We start from the raw sequence: 22,409 nt of genomic DNA on the forward strand, positions 1-22,409 counted from the left end.
CCTGGTAGAGAGGTAGGAGAGGGCCGATACTGCCTAACAGGAGGGTCCTGACCCCTGAACCACAAACTTGTATTTCCAAAATCCAGAAATTAGAACAACAGAAGCATCCTTAATTCTTCGGAAGAAAGTTCAAGGTTCCTGTTTCACAAGTGCGTTTTGAGGCATGTGGAATAATTACGGGAAACACTCCACAAAGCAAAGTGAGAACACCTTACCAAACGAAAACTGAATGTGAGGAAGTTTGGGGCATTTAATTCTCATTTTTGCATTATTATCAAGCACATTCTATCTCACAACACATCCAGCACCAGGCCAGGTGGCAGTGGGATTACAATGCTTTTGTCATCAGTGATGTCCTGGGAAAGTCAGGACACCCAGAAAAGCCCACCTCTGACTTGTGTGCAGGACACAGAAGATCTGTACCCTTGACATCACCTTCCTGTTGTGGTCATACAGTGCCTGAGGGATAAGATGTGGGGAGGTGAGTGGGGAGAGATGTTGCTGCCCTGGACCCGTCTGAGCCATGGAAGAAGAGCTGGGTCAAGATCAGGCTCTGCCATAGGTTGGTGCAGCCACTGTGGAAAGCGGCATGGACAGTCCTCAGAAGATTAAAACCAGAACTGCCATATGATCCAGCAACCCCACCTCCGGGTATATATTCAAAGGAAATGAAAATAGGGCTTAAAGAGATCTTCACTCCCACTTCACTTAAAAGTTCTTCTTAAAAAAATATCATTCAATTTTGGTTGGTTCACTGGGTTCATTTCCAAAGCAAACCATTCAGCATCACAGTAATCCAAGTCTATGCCCCAACCACTAATGCACAAGAAGCCAAAGTTGAACGGTTCTGTGAAGACCTACAAGACCTTCCAGAACTAACACCAAAAAAACAAGTTAACCGATAGGGGATTGGAATGCGAAAGTAGGAAGTCAAGAGATACCTGAAGTAACAGGCAAGTTTGGCCTTGGTGTACAAAATGAAGCAAGGCAAAGGCTAACAGAGTTTTGTCAAGAAAACACACATCACAGCAAACACCCTTTTCCAACAACACAAGGGACGACTATACACATGGACATCATCATATAGCCAATACTGAAATCAGATTGATGATATTCTTTGCAGCTGAAGATGGAAAAGCTTTATACAGTCAGCAAAGACAAGACCAGGAGCTGACTGTGGCTCAGATCATGAACTCCTTATTGCAAAACTCAGGCTTAAATTAAAGAAAGTAGGGAAAACTGCTAGGCCTTTCAGTTATGACCTAAAGCAAATCCCTTATGATTATACAGTGGAGGAGACGAATAAATTCAAGGGATTAGATCTGGTAGACAGTGCCTGAAGAACTATGGATGGAGGTTTGTAACACTGTACAGGAGGTGGTGACCAAAACCATCCCGAAGAAAAAGAAATGCAAGAAGGCAAAGTGGTTGTCTGAGGTGGCTTTAACTGAGAAAAGTCTCTGAGAAAAGAAGAGAAGTGAAAGGCAAGGGAGAAAGGGAAAGATATACCCAAATGAATGCAGAGTTTCAGAAAATAGCAAGGAGAGATAAGAAAACCTTCTTCAACAAACAATGCAAAGAAATAGAGGGAAACAACAGAATGGGAAAGCCTAGACATCTCTTCCAGAAAATTGGAGATATCAAGGGAGTATTTCATGCAAGGATGGCCATAATAAAGGACAGGAATGGTAAGGACCTAACAGAAGCAGAAGAGATTAAGAAAAGGTGGCAAGAATACAAAGAACTATACAAAAAAGATCTTAATCACTCGGATAACCATGATGATGTGGCCACTCACCTAGAATCAGACATCCTGGTGTGTGCAGTCAAGTGGCCTTAGGAAGCATCGCTATAAACAAAGCTTATAGGTGATGGAATACCAGCTGAGCTATTTAAAATCCTAAAAGATGATGCTGTGAAAGTGCTGCACTCAATATGTCAGCAAATTTGGAAAACTCAGCAGTGGCCACAGAAATGAAAAAGGTCAGTTTTCATTTCAATTCCAAAACAGGCAATGCCAAAGAACGTTCAAATTACTGTACAGCTGTGCTCATTTCACATGCTAGCAAGGTTATGTTCAAAATCCTTCAAGCTAGGCTTTAGCAGTATATGCACTGAGAAATTCCAGATGTACAAGCTGGGTTTAGAAAGGCAGAGTTCAAATTGCCAACATTTGTTGGATCATAGAGAAAGCAGGGAATTCCAGAAAAACATCTACTTCTGCTTCATAAAGCAGACTACATTACTTACTAATGACTTACCACAGACTACATTACTACATTACTAATAACTGCAAGGAGATCCAACCAGTCCATTCTAAAGGAGATCAATCCTGGGTGTTCACTGGAAGGACTGATACTAAAGCTGAAACTCCAATACTTTGGCCACCTCATGCGATGAGTTGACTCACTGGAAAAGACTCTGATGCTGGGAAGGATTGGGGGCTGGAGGAGAAGGGGACGACAGAGAATGAGATGGCTGAATGGCATCACCGACTCGATGGACGTGAGTTTGAGTGAACTCTGGGAGTTGGTGATGGACAGGGAGGCCTGGCGTGCTGTGATTCATGTGGTCGCAAAGAGTCGGACACGACTGAGCGACTGAATTGAACTGAACTGAATAACAGCATACTTCATTGACTACATTAAAGCCTTTTACTGTGTGGATCACAAAAAACTGCAGAAAATTCTTCAAAAGATGGGAATACCAGACCAGCTTACCTGTCTCCTAAGAAACCTGTATGCAAGTCAAGAAGCAGCAGTTAAGAACCAAGCATGGAACGACTGACTGGTTCAGAATTGGGGAAGGAGTATATCGAGGCAGTATACTGTCACCCAACTTATTTCATTTATATACACAGAACATCACATGAAACATTGAGCTGGTTAAATCACAAGCTGGAATCAAGACTGCCAGGAGATATATCAACAACCTCAGTTATGCAGATGATACCACTCTAATGGAAGAAAGTGAAGAGGAACTAAAGACCCTCTTGATGAAGGTGAAAGAGGAAAGTGAAAAAGCTGACTTAAAACTCAATAGTCAAGAAATGAAGATCATGGCATCTGGTCCCATCACTTCACAGCAAACAGAACAGGAAAAAGTGGAAGCAGTGACAGGTTTTATTTTCTTGGGCTCCCAAAGCACTGCAGATGGTGATTGCAGCCATGAAATTAAAAGACACTTGCTCCTTGGAAGGAGAGCTATGACCAACCTAGATAGCATATCAAAAAGCAGATACCTCACTTTGCCAACAAAGGTCTGTACTGTCAAAGCTATGGTTTTCCAGTAGTCAAGTATGGTAGAGAATTGGACCATAAAGAAGCCTGAATGCCAAATAATTGATGTTTTCAAAATGCGGTGCTAGAGAAGACTCGTCACTTGGACTGCAAGATCAAACCAGTCAATTGTAAAGGTTATCAACCCTGAATATTCATTGGAAGGACTGATGCTGAAGCTGAAACTCCAATACTTTGGCCACCTGATGCGAGGAACTGACTCACTGGAAAAGACCCTGATGCTGGGAAAGATTGAAGGCAGGAGGAGAAGGGGGCTGCAGAGGATGAGATAGTTAGATAGCATCCCTGACTCAATGGTCATGAATTTGAGCAAACTCCAGGAGACAGTGAAGGACAGGGGAGCCTGGTGTGCAGCAATCCATGGGGTCACTAAGAGTCAGACACAGCTTAGTGACTGAACAACAGTAGCAACAACAACAAAAAATAGGCCTGAGAAAATAGCTTGGAAAATTCTGAGAAACAATTTTGATAATAAGTACATACTTTATAAGTATGAAAACTTACTACAAAATACTCTAATTGTTACATTAGACCAACAATTAATGTTCTAGTATATAATAAATCCCATATATATTCAAACAAACCTAATATTTAGAACATGCCTGCTAAGTTGCTTCATCGTGTCCAACTCTTTGCAACCCTATGGACTAGGCTCTTCTGTTCATGGGATTCTTGAGGCAAGAATACTGGGGCAGGCTGCCATTTCCTTCTCCAGGTGATCTTCCTGACCCAGGGATCAAACCCACACCTCTTGAGTCGCCTGCATTGGCAGGTGGTTTCTTTACCACTAGCACCACATGGGAAGCTCATTTAGAACATAATATTCAGCAATAAATTCAAATACATAGGAGATGGATTATTCAATAAAAATACACCAGTGCCACTGGTTAGTTTATTTGGATATGGCAAAGCTAGATCTGTTCCATGCTTCTTATATCCAATTAAACACACACAGATCCAGCATTTACATATTAAATAAGAAACCAAATTAACCCAACAAAAAGGGGAGGGAGTTAAAAAAGGAACTGTAAAAACTGAGTTTGACAACAATAAAAAAGTAAAAAAATATCGATAACTCTCAGTAGATAATGACCCCAAAAATAGATTTAAATGCCAAATTTTGCTTTTAAATATTCATTCAATGAGGTTTATACATTTGATATCAGTAAGACAAGGCCAATACAAGGAAAATAAAATTATAAAACAATCTCTCGACTATAAACAGTGTGGCAATATCATGTGACTAGCTCTGTAAGACAGGTGTTATTATTTCCATTTTGTTGATGAGGAAAGTGATGGCAGGCAGGCAGGCAGAATAGCCGTCATTAAAAACTCTACAAGTAATAAATGCCAGAAAGAATGTGGAGAAAAGAGAACCCTCTTACACTGTTGGTGGGAATGTAAATTGGTGTGGCCACTAAGGAAATTAGTATGGAGCTTCCTTAAAATACTTTAAAAATAGAATTGCCATATGATCCAGCAATCCCATTCCTGGGCATATATCCAGACAAAACTATAAATCGAAAAGATACATGCACCTGTTGCAACACTATTTACAATTGCCAAGACATGGAAACAAACTAAATGTCCATTGATAGATGAATGGATAAAGAAGATATAGTATATACGTGTGTGTGTGTGTGTGTGTGTGTGTGTACACACACACATATACACACACAGTGGATTACTACTCAGCCATTAAAAAGAATGAAATAACGTCATTTGCAGCAGCATGGATGGACCTAGAGATTATCATGCTAAGTGAACTAAGTCAGACAAATATCATATATCACTTATATGCGGGATCTAAAATATAACACAAATGAACTTATCTACGAAACAAAAACAGACTCACAAATATAAAGAACAGACTTGTGGTTGTTGAGGGGTGGGGGGGCAAGGAGGATTAGGAATCTGGGATTAGCAGATGTTGACTATTTTATCTGTATAGCACATGGAATTATATACAATATCCTATGATAAATCATAATGGAAAGGAATTATGAATAAAATATATACGTATAACCAAGTCACTTTACTATACAGCAGAAATTAAACACAACATTGTAAATCAACTATACTTCAATAAAATTTGGGGGGAAAAAAGTGATGTTGGGTTACTTGGCTCCACCAGGCTCAAGGTAGAGCTGGATTTAGGCTTAATTTCCCCCATTCTTTTCCTAGTCCTGCCCCTGGAGGGCTCAGGTCCCCTTCCCTCTCAACCTTCCACCACTAAGGGGATTTCTGACGACCCCTGGTTGGAGAAGGACTCACCAGGATGGGCTCCACCAGCTTCCCCTCCGGCATGACTGAGCGGTTCATCTTGGCGATGCGTTCCAGTGTAGCCAGGGCTGCCTGAGTGTTCCCGGTGGAGACATTGAACCGAGCAGATTCAGGAATAAACTGGGCATAGGTGACAAAGAACATCAGAGTTGCAACTGTTGTGGACCCCAGAGATACGACTATCGCAGTTCTACACACTACACCATCCCAGTTTCCAGAGAAGGGAAAGGATGTAGCAAGCTCTGCAGCAACAATACAGCAGGTATACCAGCACAGTCCTGCTAGAACAAAAAGTTGCCTTCTGCTTCTCATAGACCCATCTAGGATGACAGTGGATCGATACTGAGCTTCATGCCAGTTTGGCCCAACCTACTTAATACAATGAAATTCTTACACCCAATCTGTAAAGAGCTGCCTCCCAGGGCTCTTTCTACTGCTTTACTTTTTACTGATTTTCTACTCTTTCTACTGCTCCATCATCCAGACCCTCCCCAGGAACCCCAGGACCCTCCACAGTGCAGGAACCACAAGTGGAGGAACCATCCCGATTGTAGAGGCCTTCGACCCACTGATGGTGGCAAACTCTGAACACCACACTCAGAAAACAGCACAGCCTTCCACTGACATGAGGACCTTGAGAATCAACTTGAAGGTCCCCCTGCCCTTGGTGCCTCCCCCAGTGAAGACCAGTGGGTTCTTCCTCAGCACAGCATCTCCCCCAGCAGTATCCTCTTCCCCATTCCCCAGCCAGAGTGCAGTTCAGGTAATCCTCATCACCCACCAGGATTAATCTGATCATTTCTAACTGCTTTTCTGACCTTTTCCATCTTCCCTCCCACCCACCCTCCACATAACCATGTACTGTTCCCCAGCACGCATCCTCTTCCACACCGCCATGGCCCCTGGTCCTCCAGGCTCTTTGTAACCTAGACACAGGCCTGTCTTTCCAGCCAGCCTCCCCCCAGCACCCCTCACTCTAAAATTCACTACCTGCTCTCCCCTAAACATATCCTTCATTCACAGCTTCATGACTGGGCTTGTGCATTAAATCTGCCAAAACACCCTTTTCATGTAAACCGACAGAGACAGATACTTAAATAAAGGAGAAAGGTCCTGGGCATGAGAAAGATATCTGCAGGCCAAGAAGGCCACTAGGCCAACCAGAGGGGAAGTCAAGAGGGAGCCCACGAGCTTGGTCACCTTGAAGGCCATGATGAGGATGATGCCAGGGATGGAGGCGATGCGGATAAGCCAGCGCCACCCAATGGTGGGGACGACCACAGAGGCCAGGCCGATTATGAGCAGGGAGCCGGCCAGCCAGAAAACCTGTGAGAGAGAAGGAAGATTAAAGCCCTCCTATTTTCCAATAGTCACGTGTGGATGTGAGAGCTGGACTATAAAGAAACCTGAGCACCAAAGAATAGATGCTTTTGAACTGTGATGTTGGAGAAGACTCTTAAGAGTCCCTTGGACAGCAAGGAAAGCCAACCAGTCCATCCTAAAGGAAATCAGTCCTGAATATTCATTGGAAGGACTGATGCTGAAGCTGAAACTCCAATACTTTGGACACCTGATGTGAAGAACTGCCTCACTGGAAAAGACCCTGATGAGGGAAAGATTGAAGACAGGAGGAGAAGGGGATGACAGAGGATAAGATGGTTGGTTGGATGGCATCACCAGCTTGATGGACATGAGTTTGAGCAAGCTCTGGGAGTTGATGATGGACAGGGAAGCCTGGCATGCTGCAGTCCATGGAGTCGTAAAGAGTCAGACACAACTGAGCGACTGAACTGAACTGATTGAATGTACTCCATACCCCCCACTCCAGGAGCGCCCCGTCCTGCATTGTAAGAGGATGAGATGGGACAGAGGCTTTGCTTGAGGAGCGGCACCACCTCCAGGACTGGATGAATTGGTGAAGTTACTTCACGTCTCCACGACTCCATTTGCTTGTCTACAGGTAGGAGGCTCAGCAAGACAGGGGGACAGCAATGCCATCAAAGTTTAAAAACACCTCGGGCCCAAGACATAGACTTTCTTTTCTTGAATAAACACTAGTCACTGGTTCGTAACTCAAGGTACAAAGCAGAGCACCGTGAATGGATTCCTCTTTTTCTCCCAGTTTCCTTCCATCCAGTTCCTCTTCTCAGGAGAAACCAGTGTCACCAGTTTCTTCCATCCTTCCGAAGCTGTTCTAAACATATACAAGCTAATGAGGATATGTTTTGTTCTTTGCTTAAAATGGTAACATAGTATAAATATTTCTCAATGCTGCTTTCTGTCCTGAAAAATTTATCTTGAGATTATTTTATATCAACAAAGAGCATGGCAGCCACCCTCATGAGTTGGGAATTAAAACAGTTCCGAGTGTCATCATGAGTGTTATTTTCCCAGCGGAAGATGCAGAATAGATGATAACCCTTTTCCGCCTCACAGAGATGGAGAGAAGAGAATATTTTAAAAGACCCTCTGGGGGGCCACTTACAGGGTAACTATTTCATCACCAAGGAAGTCTGTTTTTAAAACAGCAAGAATATTTCAGAAAGTGGTAAGAGCTATGAAAAAAAGAAGTCATGTGAGGATGACTTGTGTGATCAGCGACGATCTTTCTGAAGAAACAATGTGTAAGAAGGCCAGTAAGAAGCCACTGTGGCAGACCGGGTAACAGGATACGTGGCACTGAAAAGGATTTTAGTAGTGAAATGATAAGAAAAAAAATTTTTTTTCCTGTTTGATGGATTTGACACATATTTTGGAGGTAAAGGCAACAGAATTTGCTGTTAGACACTGCACCAGGGCTTCTGGGGTGGCTCAGTGGTAAGAAGATGCTCTTGGTTGTAGATAAATATTGGCGGGGAGTGGTCGGTAGAAATAAACATATTGGGTTGCCCAAAAAGTTTGTTCAGTTTTTCCCTTGAGATGTTATGGGAAACCCAAAAGAACTTTTTGGCAAACCCATTAGCCACCTAAAACCATTGGATTCATCAATTAGATGACCCCAGAAGACCTGGAAAATAAAACCAGCAATGAGAAGATAAAACAATGTCATGACATGGGATCATGACAAAAGAGATGGAAGTAGATGGAAGAGAAAATGTTCACAGATGAGCCTGAACCGGATCATGTCTATTAAATAGCATTCAGTGTAAAACCCAACCCCTAACTATTGAAAGTGTGGGCATTTATCTTGACAAAGATAAGAAGAAAGCTGGGAGGGATATAAAGAGTTAGCATTTGGTTGCCTACATTTTTTATTGTTGTTGTCTAAATTTAGTGTCAGAAAAATTAAAAATTAAATTTTAGATATTCTCCTGCTTTATTCACTGCCAAATATATTAATATGTTTTTCAGTGGGAAGGGTCATCACCTTCCTGGGTCCTCTGAAAGTCAGGGCTTTAGGATAACGATGACATCAAAGACAGTACAAGGGCACCTAGACTGATGGAGCTTCTGGATGCAAAACCTCTAGTCAGTAGCCAGCAGGGGTCTGAGGAAGGGTGAGAAACATCCTCATCTTCCCACCTGGGGAAATGGCTCAGCTGGGAGGCGGATATTACAAAAGTGCTCACAGGCCCCAGCCAGTTATGAACACCACTGTCCACAAGGGAGACTCTAGAAGGGGTACTGAGAGCCTGCCCCACTGAAGACTCGATGGGGAGAAAATGTTCATCCCAGACGCATTCCTGAGCGACTGTCATTCTAGTGAAATCAGCCAGTGGACTCTTTCCTGGGGAAGGGGTTACTGTGCTCTAAATGCTGCTGCTGGATTAATGGATGATAGAAGTCCTGGCTCAGAAAGCCTTGGAAATGACCTTTGTGGTCAAGCATCCCTAATGCTTTTTGGCTGGTACCAAGTACCAGGAGTGTGCTGATCAAAGGACCATCAACCGACCAGGAGAAAAACTGGGATCTGAAGACTGGGTAGAATTTGGCTTAACTCACCTGAGACAAGGGGAGCATGTAGCCTCGATATTTTGTAGGCAAGAATTCAGTCTTTATGATTAGCCTAAACAGGAAGGGGGAAAACACAATTATGCTTTTATAAAACCAAATAACTCTCCTTATAAAATAGTCATTGGACTTCCCTGGTGGCACAGTGGATAAGAATCCACCTGCCAATGCAGGGGACACAGGTTCGATCCCTGGTCCAGGAAGATTCCACATGCCTCAGGGCAACTATGCCCACGTGCCTCAACTACTGCATGCCTAGAGCCCATGCTCTGCAACTCCAGAAGCCACCACAGTGAGAAGCCCGAGCACCGCAACAAACAGTGGTCCCTGCTCACAACTAGAGAAAGTCTGCATAAAGCAATGAAGACCCAGCACAGTCAAAAATTAATAAACATTTCTTTTAAAAAATCATAATTTTTCTTGTTTCTTTGATAAAGAATTAAGATAAAAAACATTCATCACTGTAAAATGATAAGAAATACGTATGTTGGTCTCTGTCCCTGAAAGTGAAAGATGCTCAGTCATGTCCAATTCTTTGCAACCCCACGGACAGTAGCCCGCCAGGCTCCTCTGTCCGTGGGATTCTCCAGGCAAGAATGAGTGGGTTGCCATTCCCTTCTCCAGGAGATCTTCCTGACCCAGGGATCGAACCCAGGCCTCCCTTGATGCAGGCAGATTCTTTACCATCTGAGCCACCAGGGAAGCCCTGGTGGCAGTTTAGTCACTAAGTTGTGTTGCTACCCCATGTGTAGCCCACCAGGCTCCTCCATCCATGGGATTATCCAGGCAAGAATACTGGAGTGGGTCACCATTTCCTCCTCCAGGGGATCTTCTGGACTCAGCAATGGAACCCAGGTCTCCTGCAATGCAGGCAGATTCTTTAGCAACTGAGCTATAAGGGAAGGCCCCAGGAAGCCCTGGTTCCTGCTAATATTTGGTCTTTGATGCCAGTCCCCAACACAGAGTTCCTGAAAACCTTGGGATTTCCTGGATGATAGGAGCATCATTTATTCTAAGGAGGGGATGCTTGATGCATCCTGGATGGTGGCTTGTCTTCAAACACTAAGGCATGATTAGAATCTTGGAACTTTCAGCCCTATCCCCCCTCCTCTGGAGAGAAGAGAGGGGCTGGAAAACTGATTAATAATCAATCATGCCTACATGAGGAAGCCTCCATAAAAATCCCTAACAAACAGGGTTCAGAGAGCTTCCAGGCTGGTGAACACATCTATGTCCTAGGAGTGTTGTTCAGTTGCTAAGTTGTATTCAACTCTTTGCGATCCCACGAAATGTAGTATGCCAGACTCCCATTTCCTTCACTGTCTCACGGAATTCTCTCAGATTCATGTCCATTGATTTGATGATGCTATCTAACCATCCCAAGAGAAGACTCTGCACATGGACATCACCAGTGGTCAACACCAAAATCAGATTGATTATATTCTTTGCAGCCAAAGATGGAGAAGCTCTATACAGTCAGCAAAAACAAGACCAGGAGCTGACTTTGGCTCAGATCATAAACTCCTTATTGCCAAATTCAGACTTAAATTGAAGAAAGTAGGGAAAACCACCGGACCATTCAGGTATGACCTAAGTCAAACCCCTTATGATTATACAGTGGAAGTGAGAAATAGATTTAAGGGACTAGATCTGCTAGACAGAGTGGCTGATTAACTATGGATGGAAGTTTGTGACATTATACAGGAGACAGGGATCAGGACTATCCCCAAGAAAAAGAAATGCAAAAGAGCAAAATGGCTGTCTGAGGAGGCCTTATAAACAGCTGTGAAAAGAAGAGAAGCAAAAAGCAAAGGAGAAAAGGAAAGATATATCCACGTGAATGCAGAGTTCCAAAGAATAGCAAGGAGAGGTAAGAAAGCCTTCCTCAGTGATCAGTGCAAAGAAATAGAGGAAAACAATAGAAAGGGAAAGACTAGAGATCTCTTCAAGAAAATTAGAGATTCCAAGGGAACATTTCATGAAAAGATGGGCTCAATAAAGGACAGAAATGGCATGGACCTAACAGAAGCAGAAGATGTTAAGAAGAGGTGGCAAGAATACCCAGAAGAACTGTACAAAAAAGATCTTCATGACCCAGATAATCACGATGGTATGATCACTCACCTAGAGCCAGACATCCTGGAATGCGAAGTCAAGTGGGCCTTAGGAAGCATCAATACAAACAAAGCTAGTGGAGGTGATGGAATTTCAGTTGAGTTATTTCAAATCCTAAAAGATGATGCTGTGAAAGTGCTGCACTCAATATGCCAGCAAATTTGGAAAACTCAGCGGTGGCAACAAGACTGGAAAAGGTCCGTTTTCAGTCCAATCCCTAAGAAAGGCAGTGCCAAAGAATGCTCTATTGAACAATTGTACTCATCTCACACGCCAGCAAAGTAATGCTCAAAATTCTCCAAACCAGGCTTCAACAATATGTGAGCCATGAACTTCCAGATGTTCAAGCTGGATTTAGAAAAGGCAGAGGAACCAGAGATCAAATTGCCAACATCCACTGGATCATCGAAAAAGCAAGAGAGTTCCAGAAAAATATCTACTTCTGCTTCATTGACTATGCCAAAGTCTTAGACTGTGTGGATCACAATAAACTGTGGAAAATTCTGAAAGAAATGGAAATACCAGACCACCTGACCTGCCTCTTGAGAAATCTGATGTGGGTCAGAAAGCAACAGTTAGAACTGGACATGGAACAACAGACTGGTTCCAAATAGGAAAAGGAGTACATCAAGGCTATATATTGTCACCGTGCTTATTTAACTTATATGAAGAGTACATCATGAGAAACGCTGGGCTGGATGAAGCACAAGCTGGAATCAAGATTGCTGGGAGAAATATCGATAACCTCAGATATGCAGATGACACCACCCTTACGGCAGAAAGTGAAGAACTAAAGAGCCTCTTGATGAAAATGAAAGAGGAGAGTGAAAAATTTGGCTTAAAGCTCAACATTCAGAAAACTAAGAACATGGCAACTTGTCCTATAACTTCATGGCAAATAGATGGGGAAACAGTGCAAACAGTTGCAGACTTTATTTTGGGGGGCTCCAAAATTGCTGCAGATGGTGACTGCAGCCATGAAATTAAAAGACGCTTACTCCTTGGAAGGAAAGTTATGACCAACCTAGACAGCATATTCGGAGAAGGCAATGGCAAGCCACTCCAGTACTCTTGCCTAGAAAATCACATGGACAGAGGAGCCTGGTGGGCTGCAGTCCATGGGGTCGCTACTAGTCGGACACGACTGAGCAACTTCACTTTCACTTTTCACTTTCACACATTGGAAAAGGAAATGGCAACCCATTCCAGTGTTCTTGCCTGGAGAATCCCAGGGATGGCGGAGCCTGGTCGGCTGCCGTCTATGGGGTCGCACAGAGTCGGACACGACTGAAGCGACTTAGCAGCAGCAGCAACAGACAGCATATTATAAAGCAGAGACATTACTTTGCCAACAAAGCCTGTATAGTCAAAGCTATGGTTTTTCTAGTAGTCATGTATGGATGTTGAGAGTTGGACTATAAAGACAGCTAAGAAAATAAAGTCTGTCACTGTTTCCATTGTTTCCCCATCTATTTGCCATGAAGTGATGGGACCAGATGCCATTTCTTGAATATTGAGTTTTAAGCCAGTTTTTTCACTCTCCTCTTTCACCTTCATCAAGTGGCTCTTTAGTTCCTCTTCACTTTCTGCCATTAGGGTGGTGTCATCTGCCTATCTGAGGTTATCACTATTTCTCCTGACAATCTTGATTCCAGCTTGAGCGTCATCCAGCCCAGCGTTTCGCATGATGTACTCGGCATGTAAGTCAAATAAGGAGTGTTTTGAGACTGAGCCCTAAACCTGTCAGGTCCACATGAACCCAAGTGAGGGTCAGAACTGAATGTTGATGTTCTGATGTTGGAGGACAAACAGCTGATGTTGCAGGATTTGTTGGTGTGTAAAAAAAAATCCACACATTTTGTGTCAGCAGTATTGTATTTAAGTGAGTATGTAAAGAGAAACAGAAGCTTTCCCTATGCAATCACACACCAAAATATAATCATTAACCCATAAAAGAAAACACAAAAAATAAACTTCTAAGTGCTCTTCTGTTTACATTTTTTATTCCCAGTTATTTGAAGCTTTCTACCATTTAAGAGATATTAGCCCTATTTCTTTCACCAAGAGAAAGAAACACTGGCAAAATGTTTTGTCAAGCCCGATTCCCTTTTCTAAAACATATGTGGGAAATTAAAATACACCGAAGAGAAGGTAAATACTTTTTCCAACCAATGATGACAGTCAAAGCACAGGTTTCTAATTAAGTCCATGTTAATTTTTTGAACAGCAGAATAAACGGACTTCCAACCCATCCATTTGCTAATTGTTCTTCTCTGTTGCTGTTATTAACCAGGGTTTGGAGTTTCAACATAAGAGGTGCTTCCTAAGGGATGTTTTCAAATTCTACTTCTACTCCATTAGGGTGCCAGAGCTCAGAGTGATGTTTAACTTATGCTCCAGGGAAGAACAATTCTTTCTCTAAACCATTAGGGTAATAATTAGATGCTTTGACTTCTCCTAATATATTCTAAGGGCAACTTTCTGCAAGGCACCCAGGAGAGAATAGCTGGAGAAGCCTTGTTAATTAAAGGGAGGCTTCCAAGTTGTTGAACATTTTGTATAACAACTTTCGCACCCTGTATGATGAGACATTACACAACTAACTGAGGACAGAGAAAAAGCCAGCAGCAGCCCAGCTGTTTCAATACATCTCACCTGCTTTGCAAATTCACTTTGCAATGGTCTTCAGTTACAGGGCCATGGCCCTTTAAAATGGTTATTCCTGAGTGTTATATCAGTCTATGGGAGAAGGCAATGGCACCCCACTCCAGTACTCTTGCCTGGAAAATCCCATGGATGGAGGGGCCTGGTAGGCTGCAGTCCAGGGGGTCGCTAGGAGTCGGACACAACTGAGCGACTTCACTTTCACTTTTCACTTTCATGCATTGGAGGAGGAAATAGCAACCACTCCAGTGTTCTTGCCTGGAGAATCCCAGGGACAGGGGAGCCTAGTGGGCTGCCATCTATGGGGTCGCACAGAGTCGGACATGACTGAAGTGACTTAGCAGCAGCATAGCAGCCTATGGTCAAACTAAAGTCTCCCAGAAATCCTCAAGAAATTGTGTTTGGGTTGAAAGGAAGTAAAATTATGTTTGGGTTGACATTTTTGTTACCTACTTTGTATGGCACTTTTTGTTAGCAGTTAGTCTCACAAAATACTATTTATCTAAAAAAGATGCTTATCAGCCTTAGGAACAAGGAAATTAACACATCCTCAATCTAACACCCTGCTAGCCGCACCATCAAACATCATTTTCATGGGCAAAGAACTTCCAGTGGGATAAGCCATCACCAGAGGGGGAAAAAAGCTCAAAAAAGATTAGTACAAGTGAAGTCTATACATTTGCAACTTCCTGATGCTCTTAGTCTCTTAACCACAGTGAATGTGACTATGGGTGTTCATCATATCTCCCTCAGGGGGCCTCTAGGTGAAGTCTTTACCCTTGTGAATGGCCAGACACGCCACAGCCCACCATGGTCCGCAGGAAGACAAACCAGATGTACGATGGAGAGAATGAAGTCAACAAGGAGAAGTAAGCTCCCCACAGGAACGAGATGAACAAGATCTGAAGCAAAAAAAGGAGACGTTAATGGGATCTGCCCGCATGGAAGGGCAGGAAGAAACTTACCTTCTGAAGGTGATTTTTAATTTCATCCAGATGTTTGCTTCTCTGTGAAGCTAATCTTCAGAGAACTCATTAATCTCTCATAATCATCAAAAAATATAATCCATATCATTTTATTGTCTGAAAGCCCCAAGGTTCTAAGTTTAGAACATTCGTCAAAACTCGTTCAAGGTGTCCACCTGATAGGTGGCAGGAAACTGAACATGTAAATCAGGATGCAAAACTCACCCTCCCAGCAAACAGGGATGGCAGGGCCACAACAAAACATGAGTATGCGAATATAAGGAGAATGAGTATAGGGAGAAACTTTAAGGGATTTTCTTTTTTTGTAATTATAAGAATAATACAAGTTTATAGCAGAAAATATGGAAAAAAGAAAAGATATAAAAATCACTTTTGCTTCTCCAACCCAGAGAAAATACTATTAACACAGTTTTACCCTATTTTCACTGATTCTAAGGGAAAATATATCCTTAATAGTTGCAAAATATCCCAGGGAAAAGACATACCATACACACATAATATAATGAAATGCATAAACGTTTCCCCTATATTGACTGTTAAGATGGTTTTATATTTTCTATTAAAATCAGCTGAGACCCTGTGCATAAATCTTTGGGGTTCTCTGATGATCTAAATCGAATAGATTTCTGGAAGGCAAACTATCAGAGAGAATGGGTATTCTCAAGATTCTTGGTTTATGCTGCCAAATTGATGATCAGAAAAATTATATCAATTGTACATGAGGGTGTCTGGACACTTGTAGTGTTCTTCAAGAAAAAGAAAAATTCCTTATGGATCTGATGTTTGATATAGCTTTGACAATGAAAAAAATTATCTCGCTATGTAACTTTGCTTCTGATAACTCCTGTGATTGAATGCTTTTCAAGGTTTCTTCACAATTTGTATGTCTCCTTTTGTAAAATGCCTTTTTGCGCTCTCTTTTTTTTTTTTCAAAACTTGTATTTTCATATTCACTTGTCAAAATCTGTGATATTTTGTACACTTTGAAACACACATCCTAGCCTATTACTGTCTTCCTTTGTATTTACACCTATAGAGGTCTTCTCCACCAAAAATCAGACAAGATAGATAGATCTGGGTTTATCATCAGAAAACATTGTTCTGTGTCTTGATGTTGAATTTCAGTATGTGTGACATCAAGCAAGTGGGTTAGGTTCAAAGCTATAGCCAAGTTAACTAATGTGAAACTGCTTATGTTTATACACGCAGTCCCCACATTCTATCTGCTGTGCTCTAACTACACACGTCCATCAGTGGCACACCTGCACTACAGGGATCAGCTGTGGGGACAAAAATCTCAGGGAAAGATGACAAAGCAAAAAGACAAGGTGTCAGAGAAGGACATGTCCACACTCTCTCACTTGGGTATTGAAAGAAAAACGTCCATGAAAGAAAAACAGTGGTAGGACTTCCCTGGAGGTCAGGTGGCTAAGACTCCAACCTCCCCATGCACGGGGCCCTGGTTCCATTCTGGGTCAGGGAACTGATCCCATACGCTGCAACTAAGAGTTCACACACCGCAAGTAAAGATCCTACACACCACAATGAAGATCAAAGATCCTGTGTACCCCAACTAAGACCCGCTGCAGCCAAATAAATAAACACCAAAAAAAAACCACAAGGAAAACAGTGGTCACGTCACCACAAAAGAATACACAAAAGAAAATTCCAGATCACCCTTAAAGCCAGCCTACCTTCCAGCGGCCGTATCTGTCAGCCAAGAGGCCAAAGAGGATGCTGAATACCATGTAGCCGAAAAACACCATCTGGAGGTGGGGTGAGAAGAAGTTATCCTCTAAGCAGCATTTTTACAATATGCTAATTTACCACATTAAGCATTCATCCATCTAAACAAAGAAGATTGGAAATGTGGGTGGGGTTGGAAGTTGAAAAATAGGCTTTCACAAACTCTCCCGACTCCTTTTTCAGATGTCAGAGGCTGGTGATTCCCACACCCGAAATCGTTGACACCAGGTAGAAACAGGGGTCCTAGAAAAAAAAGCATTTCTTCCACAGGGAACTAATAAAAAAACTCATATTTATACTTGGAAAACAAAAGCCAGCCTTCTCTTCTGTGCACTGTTCTCTCTAGGACATGACTGAAGGAGGGAAAAGCCAATGTTTTCAGTGCCAAGCCTGGGACAAATGCCATGCCATAACAAAATCTAATCCTCAGCAAAACGGTAGGAATGACAACAATGTGATACAATTTGCATAAATCCAAATTTATTAACTATGATGGGCTCTTGTTCTAGAATAATTTTCTTTCTGATAATTGGTATTCACATGGCCTTTTTTTATTTTTTTGAAAGATGATGATCGTTGATGGCAAGATTTTCTGCCTCTTGTGTTAAAATCTTCCCTCCACCCTTGTATACTCTTTGGCTGATCTAATAATTTAATTAATTAATTAATTATTAATTATTAATAATTAAAAAATTAAATTTAAGATAAATTGACACATTGAGGGGCTTCCCAGGTGGCGCTAGTGGTAAAGAATGCACTTGCCAATGCAGGAGATGTGAGAGACACAGGTTTGGTCCCTGAGTCGGAAAGATCCCCTAGAGGAGGGCATGGCAACCCATTCCAGGATTCTTTTCTTTCTTTTTTCCACTCCAGTATTCTTGCCTGGAGAATCCCATGGACAGAGGAGCCTGCTGGGCTATAGTCCATACGGTGGCAAAGAGTTGGACACAACTGAAGCGACTTAGCATGCAAGACGAATTGAGAGGAGAAAAGCAAGTTTAATTTTGTACGTACAAGAATCCCATAAAAATATAAGACCCAAGGGCACATTGGACAGTTGAGGCTTATATGCCACTTTGAGCTGAGGAACAGGAGGGCACCTGGGACTTCAAAGGGGAGGAGGGTCATTCACAGGACAATGAGAAGAACAGATGTCTGCGCTGCCACATGGATAGGCCATTCAAATGAAAGTTATCTGTGGCAATAACTCTCTCTCTCTCTGAACCAGGCTCCCTATCTAAATTCTTTTATGTAGTTAAGGGAAATGTAAAAGTTTCTCTTGAGTCTGCTTGGTCTCAAGTGCCTTCAGTTCAAAATAATCCATATGCCAAAGCAGTATACTTTGGGGTCACATACTGTGCTCCCTTTTGGTGGCTGTGATGTCGTGTCCACCCTTTTGCAACATTATGGGCTGTAGCCTGACAGGCTCCTCTGTCCTACGGTTTTCCCAGACAAAACTACTCAGGAGGTAGACATTCCCTTCTCCAGGTAATTTTCCCAATCCAGGGATCAAACCCATGTCTCCTTCATGGGCAGGCAGATTCTGTACCATCTAAGCCACCAGGGAAGCCCCCTGCTCCCTTTCACTCTTCTTCTAATGGCCTTCCTTGTCAAATACATATCTCTTTCAATGTCAACTCTAGGTCAGCCACTTGATTTTTTTTTAACTTGTATCAGTTTGTGAATCCCCAAATTTGGCTAAGTCTCACTTTCTCTGATTTGTGTCTCTTCTGGGCTCCTCCTAGGGTCTGGAAAATGAGCAGTTCAAGGTTATCTCCCTAGAGGAAAAGAGAAAAGGGAGAAAGGCCTCAAATGCTAGTTTGGGAACCAAAACAGCAGGTGGAGAGGGATTCCGTGGCCCTTTGCCGGGGGGATGAGGAAGGGGAGCAGAAACCCTGGGTCCTCGGTTGCTTCCTTCTCAGCATAGGAAGTGGGCACTCACCGTGGTCACTAGTGCCACCTGCCAGTTCTCCAGCTGCCATTCACAGCGGATGACAGGAGACACAACCGCTATTAACATGATCTCCATGGCCTCGGCGACCTCAAAAAGAAGGAAGGAAAATACTGTGTCAAAGTGCTAGTCTGTTGTCACTGCTTCCCATGTCTGCCTGTCACCCTTTTAGTCCTTACCTCCTCCTTCCTGTCCCCCACTTAGGGAGGATCTACCCATTATATACCCACTCAGCCCTGCTAGTTGGATAAAGAAGTACAGAACAACTTTGGCTTTCGTGGATGTAACATTTATGGTTTGAACAATTTTGAGAGGGTCCCTCAAGATTTATGGCATGTATCCCCTTGTGATGTTTCATGTTTTTGCATTTAACACTATGAGGGTGTTGTGGGGGGCGGCATTTAGTTAACAGATGACCCAAGTTATTCAGCAGTATCCACGTCAACCCAACATTGCTGAACTATACTTGTCATCTTCAAGATCTCAGGGCGTATCCTTTGCAAATGGATTGTTGAAATAGTCCCTGATTTCAAGAGGCTGCAAAGGGGAGGCAAGATTCATGAAAGTTAGAAAATAAGCAATGAATACAAAACAATAAGAGTTCATCATCAGGAAAGAATGACTGCTTAGTAAAATTAGTGTAAGATGTATTACTAAATATTTATATTTTCTTTTTTTTTTTTTAAATATTTATATTTTCTATTGAAAGAAATATCTTCCTCTGTCCATATCTTGTAATTCATTCCAGGATGAGTTTATCTCCCAGGGAAAGGAAGAAGTAGATGCTGCTGCTGCTAAGTCACTTCAGTTGTGTCCGACTCTGTGCAACCCCATAGACGGAAGCCCACCAGGCTCTCCCATCCCTGGGATTCTCCAGGCAAGAACACTGGAGTGGGTTGCCATTTCCTTCTCCAATGTGTGAAAGTGAAAAGTGAAAGTGAAGTCGCTCAGTCGTGTCCGACCCTTAGCGACCCCACAGACTACAGCCAACCAGGCTCCTCCATCCATGGGATTTTCTAGGCAATAGTACTGGAGTGGCTTGCCATTGCCTTCTCCGAAGTAGATGCTAGATGATAGAAATTCAATGCAATAATGAACAAGGAAGATTCCAAGATCACTCTGAGGTTTTCTGCCTGGAGGAAGAGATGAATAATGATATGATTTACAGGGACTGAAGGACATTAAGAGAAAAAAGGGGAATTTTAGGGAGGGAAAGGTGCATTTGTTTGAGACACATTCTATGAATAATAACAGGATATTTGTATGGGGTGTTTATTATGGTACTTCTTGTATTTGTGTAACTTGAAGGTCTGGGATGAAACAGGCATGGCTAATGTTAGCTAATATGTGGGAATTTGAAATATATCATAATGGCTCATCTCTCCTTGGAGAGTATCATAGTCATGTTTAGAATTCAAATAGTTGGTATGTTTTAGTCCAAAAAGTATCATGTGTAAGAGGTGGTCTGATGATCTCAGAAGAAAACTTACGTATTAAACTTACCTCCTTTGCTAATAGAGAGCAGTTAGGTCAGTATTAATCTGGACTCCACTCCTCTCAAGAGTCTTAGAAGGAAATAAGTCAATGAGGGATAAGGCTCTGTCCCACTCTGATTTAATAGCCGTATGGGAGAAGGACCAGCCAGGGGCAGTCATGAAGGAGCAGCACTGCGAAAGAAGATCTCAGAAGACCTTAGAGACTCCCGAGACCTAGGAGTCCTTGTCATAGACTGAGACTGTCATGCTGCTGTTACACACACACCTCAAACACGTGGGGCCCTGAACAACTACCTTCAGTGGCACCAACAAACCTTCAGGGGTGCCAGTTACAGGGCCGATGACTCTATAATTACAACAGGTATCCAGGTGACAGTTACGCATAGAGTGTTGAGAACCATGTGACTAATTTGACTTAGAATGATACCATAGTTCTCTCTTTCCAGTGTTTCAGTTTAAACCTTTTTTAAAAAATGAGTATTGACAAATGAACTTATTTACAAGACAGAAATAGACTCGTGACATAGAAAATAAACTTAGGGTTTCCAGAAGGGAAAGGGCAGGAGGAGGTGAATTGGAAGTCGGGAGTAACAGATGCACACTCCTCTATCCAACTATAAACCAACTCTAAGCACTCACCCCTGTGCTGCCCATGATCAGAAACAGGGCAACGTGGAAACGCCCAAATCCGATGGTCTCCACAGCTTCCTCCACGGTGAACGTCTTTGAATCTAACAAGACAAAAACAGAGCGAAGGGAACAGCCTCTGTGGGGAGGCAATGTGTATGGATTATCACTCACTCTGGAGGATGTTGGAAAACCGATTTGTTGCTATAAAAATAGTAAATACAGAGAAGAGGGGGAATTCAACAGTAACTTGAGTACCGGAGACTTCTATGGTCCCCTTACCTCTCGGCTGTGGCTCTGGGGTCCCTAGGTTCAGCTCCCGAAGGCTAATGATAGTGACTGGCTCTGTCTGCTTGGCTGTCATCTTTCAAATGGTTTGGATTCCCCACACAGCTTTCCCAAAGGAGACAGGAGAGGGAAGATGCAGGAAACTGGGGAAGGAAGAAGGAAAGAGATAAAATCGAGTACATATTCTCCTTTACCCTTCATAGAAAATCAGTACAGTAGGTATTATAATGTATCACCATTTTACAAGTGGAAAACCTGCAACGTGGAGAAGTTAAATCATGGAGAGTTTGAATGGCCAAATGAAAGAATTGAGTCCTAGTGGCTAGTAATCAACCCAGAGTCAGGGGCCAGGTGAGCTCTTGACAGTTTAACCAATAGTGTTCTCTGACTGGGAATGAGGGTGGGCTTTGCTCCAGAGAAATAATCACAATAGCCAATGCTTTATTGCTCCATAAATGCTATGGTTTGCAATATAATCAGATATTATAGCATGCTTTCTCACCTTATTTTCATTTAAATCTGACAGAAACCCACAGAGTTTCTTTTTATCCCTTCCACCTTGGATATTTAATCCTTAAAAAAATTAACCCTAAACATCAAAGCAAGAATAAAGCAAGGAAAGCTGAAATTAGTGGGAAAAAATTTTAAATAGGTTTATAATGGTAATTTAATTCTACAGCCCTGGTAGGATAAACAGACACCCTAATCTATTCTCACTAATTATACTGTTAGCGATAATGTTGGTATCATTATTTTGACACAAGTACATATTGTAGGATAAAGCAATTATGTTACTATTATTAGGAACGAAGATTTCAGCATAAGAGAAAGAATACACAAAAATCAAAAGTTATGTGAACACTTTACATTCTAATTTTGAATTGGAAATATCCATGAATTCATTGTGTATTATAGACACACACATATATATACACATATAAAGAAGCAAAATTGCTGCAAAGAATTAAAGCCCAAAGATATAAAAATCCATTGTTCATAGGAT

The 22,409-nt window shown here is 42.3% G+C and overlaps 1 protein-coding gene across 1 annotated transcript in view; it reads right to left on the reverse strand.

Moving 5' to 3' along the window:
* SVOPL (SVOP like) overlaps positions 1–21,482 on the reverse strand; it is a 78,118-nt gene extending 56,636 nt beyond the window's left edge. The window contains exons 1-8 of the mRNA XM_088831879.1: positions 21,401–21,482; positions 21,131–21,222; positions 18,987–19,085; positions 16,993–17,064; positions 15,090–15,214; positions 9,525–9,588; positions 6,783–6,908; positions 5,574–5,702 (exon numbers count right to left, since the gene is read on the reverse strand). Coding sequence (XP_088688005.1) covers positions 5,574–5,702; positions 6,783–6,908; positions 9,525–9,588; positions 15,090–15,214; positions 16,993–17,064; positions 18,987–19,085; positions 21,131–21,222; positions 21,401–21,482 — 789 coding nt within the window. The remainder of the gene's footprint in view (positions 1–5,573; positions 5,703–6,782; positions 6,909–9,524; positions 9,589–15,089; positions 15,215–16,992; positions 17,065–18,986; positions 19,086–21,130; positions 21,223–21,400) is intronic.
* Between the last annotated feature and the right edge of the window lie 927 nt (positions 21,483–22,409).

Source organism: Moschus berezovskii, chromosome 3, assembly GCF_049115385.1.
Source record: "Moschus berezovskii isolate FMDL1 chromosome 3, NW_MosBer_1.0, whole genome shotgun sequence".
NCBI lineage: Eukaryota > Metazoa > Chordata > Mammalia > Artiodactyla > Moschidae > Moschus > Moschus berezovskii.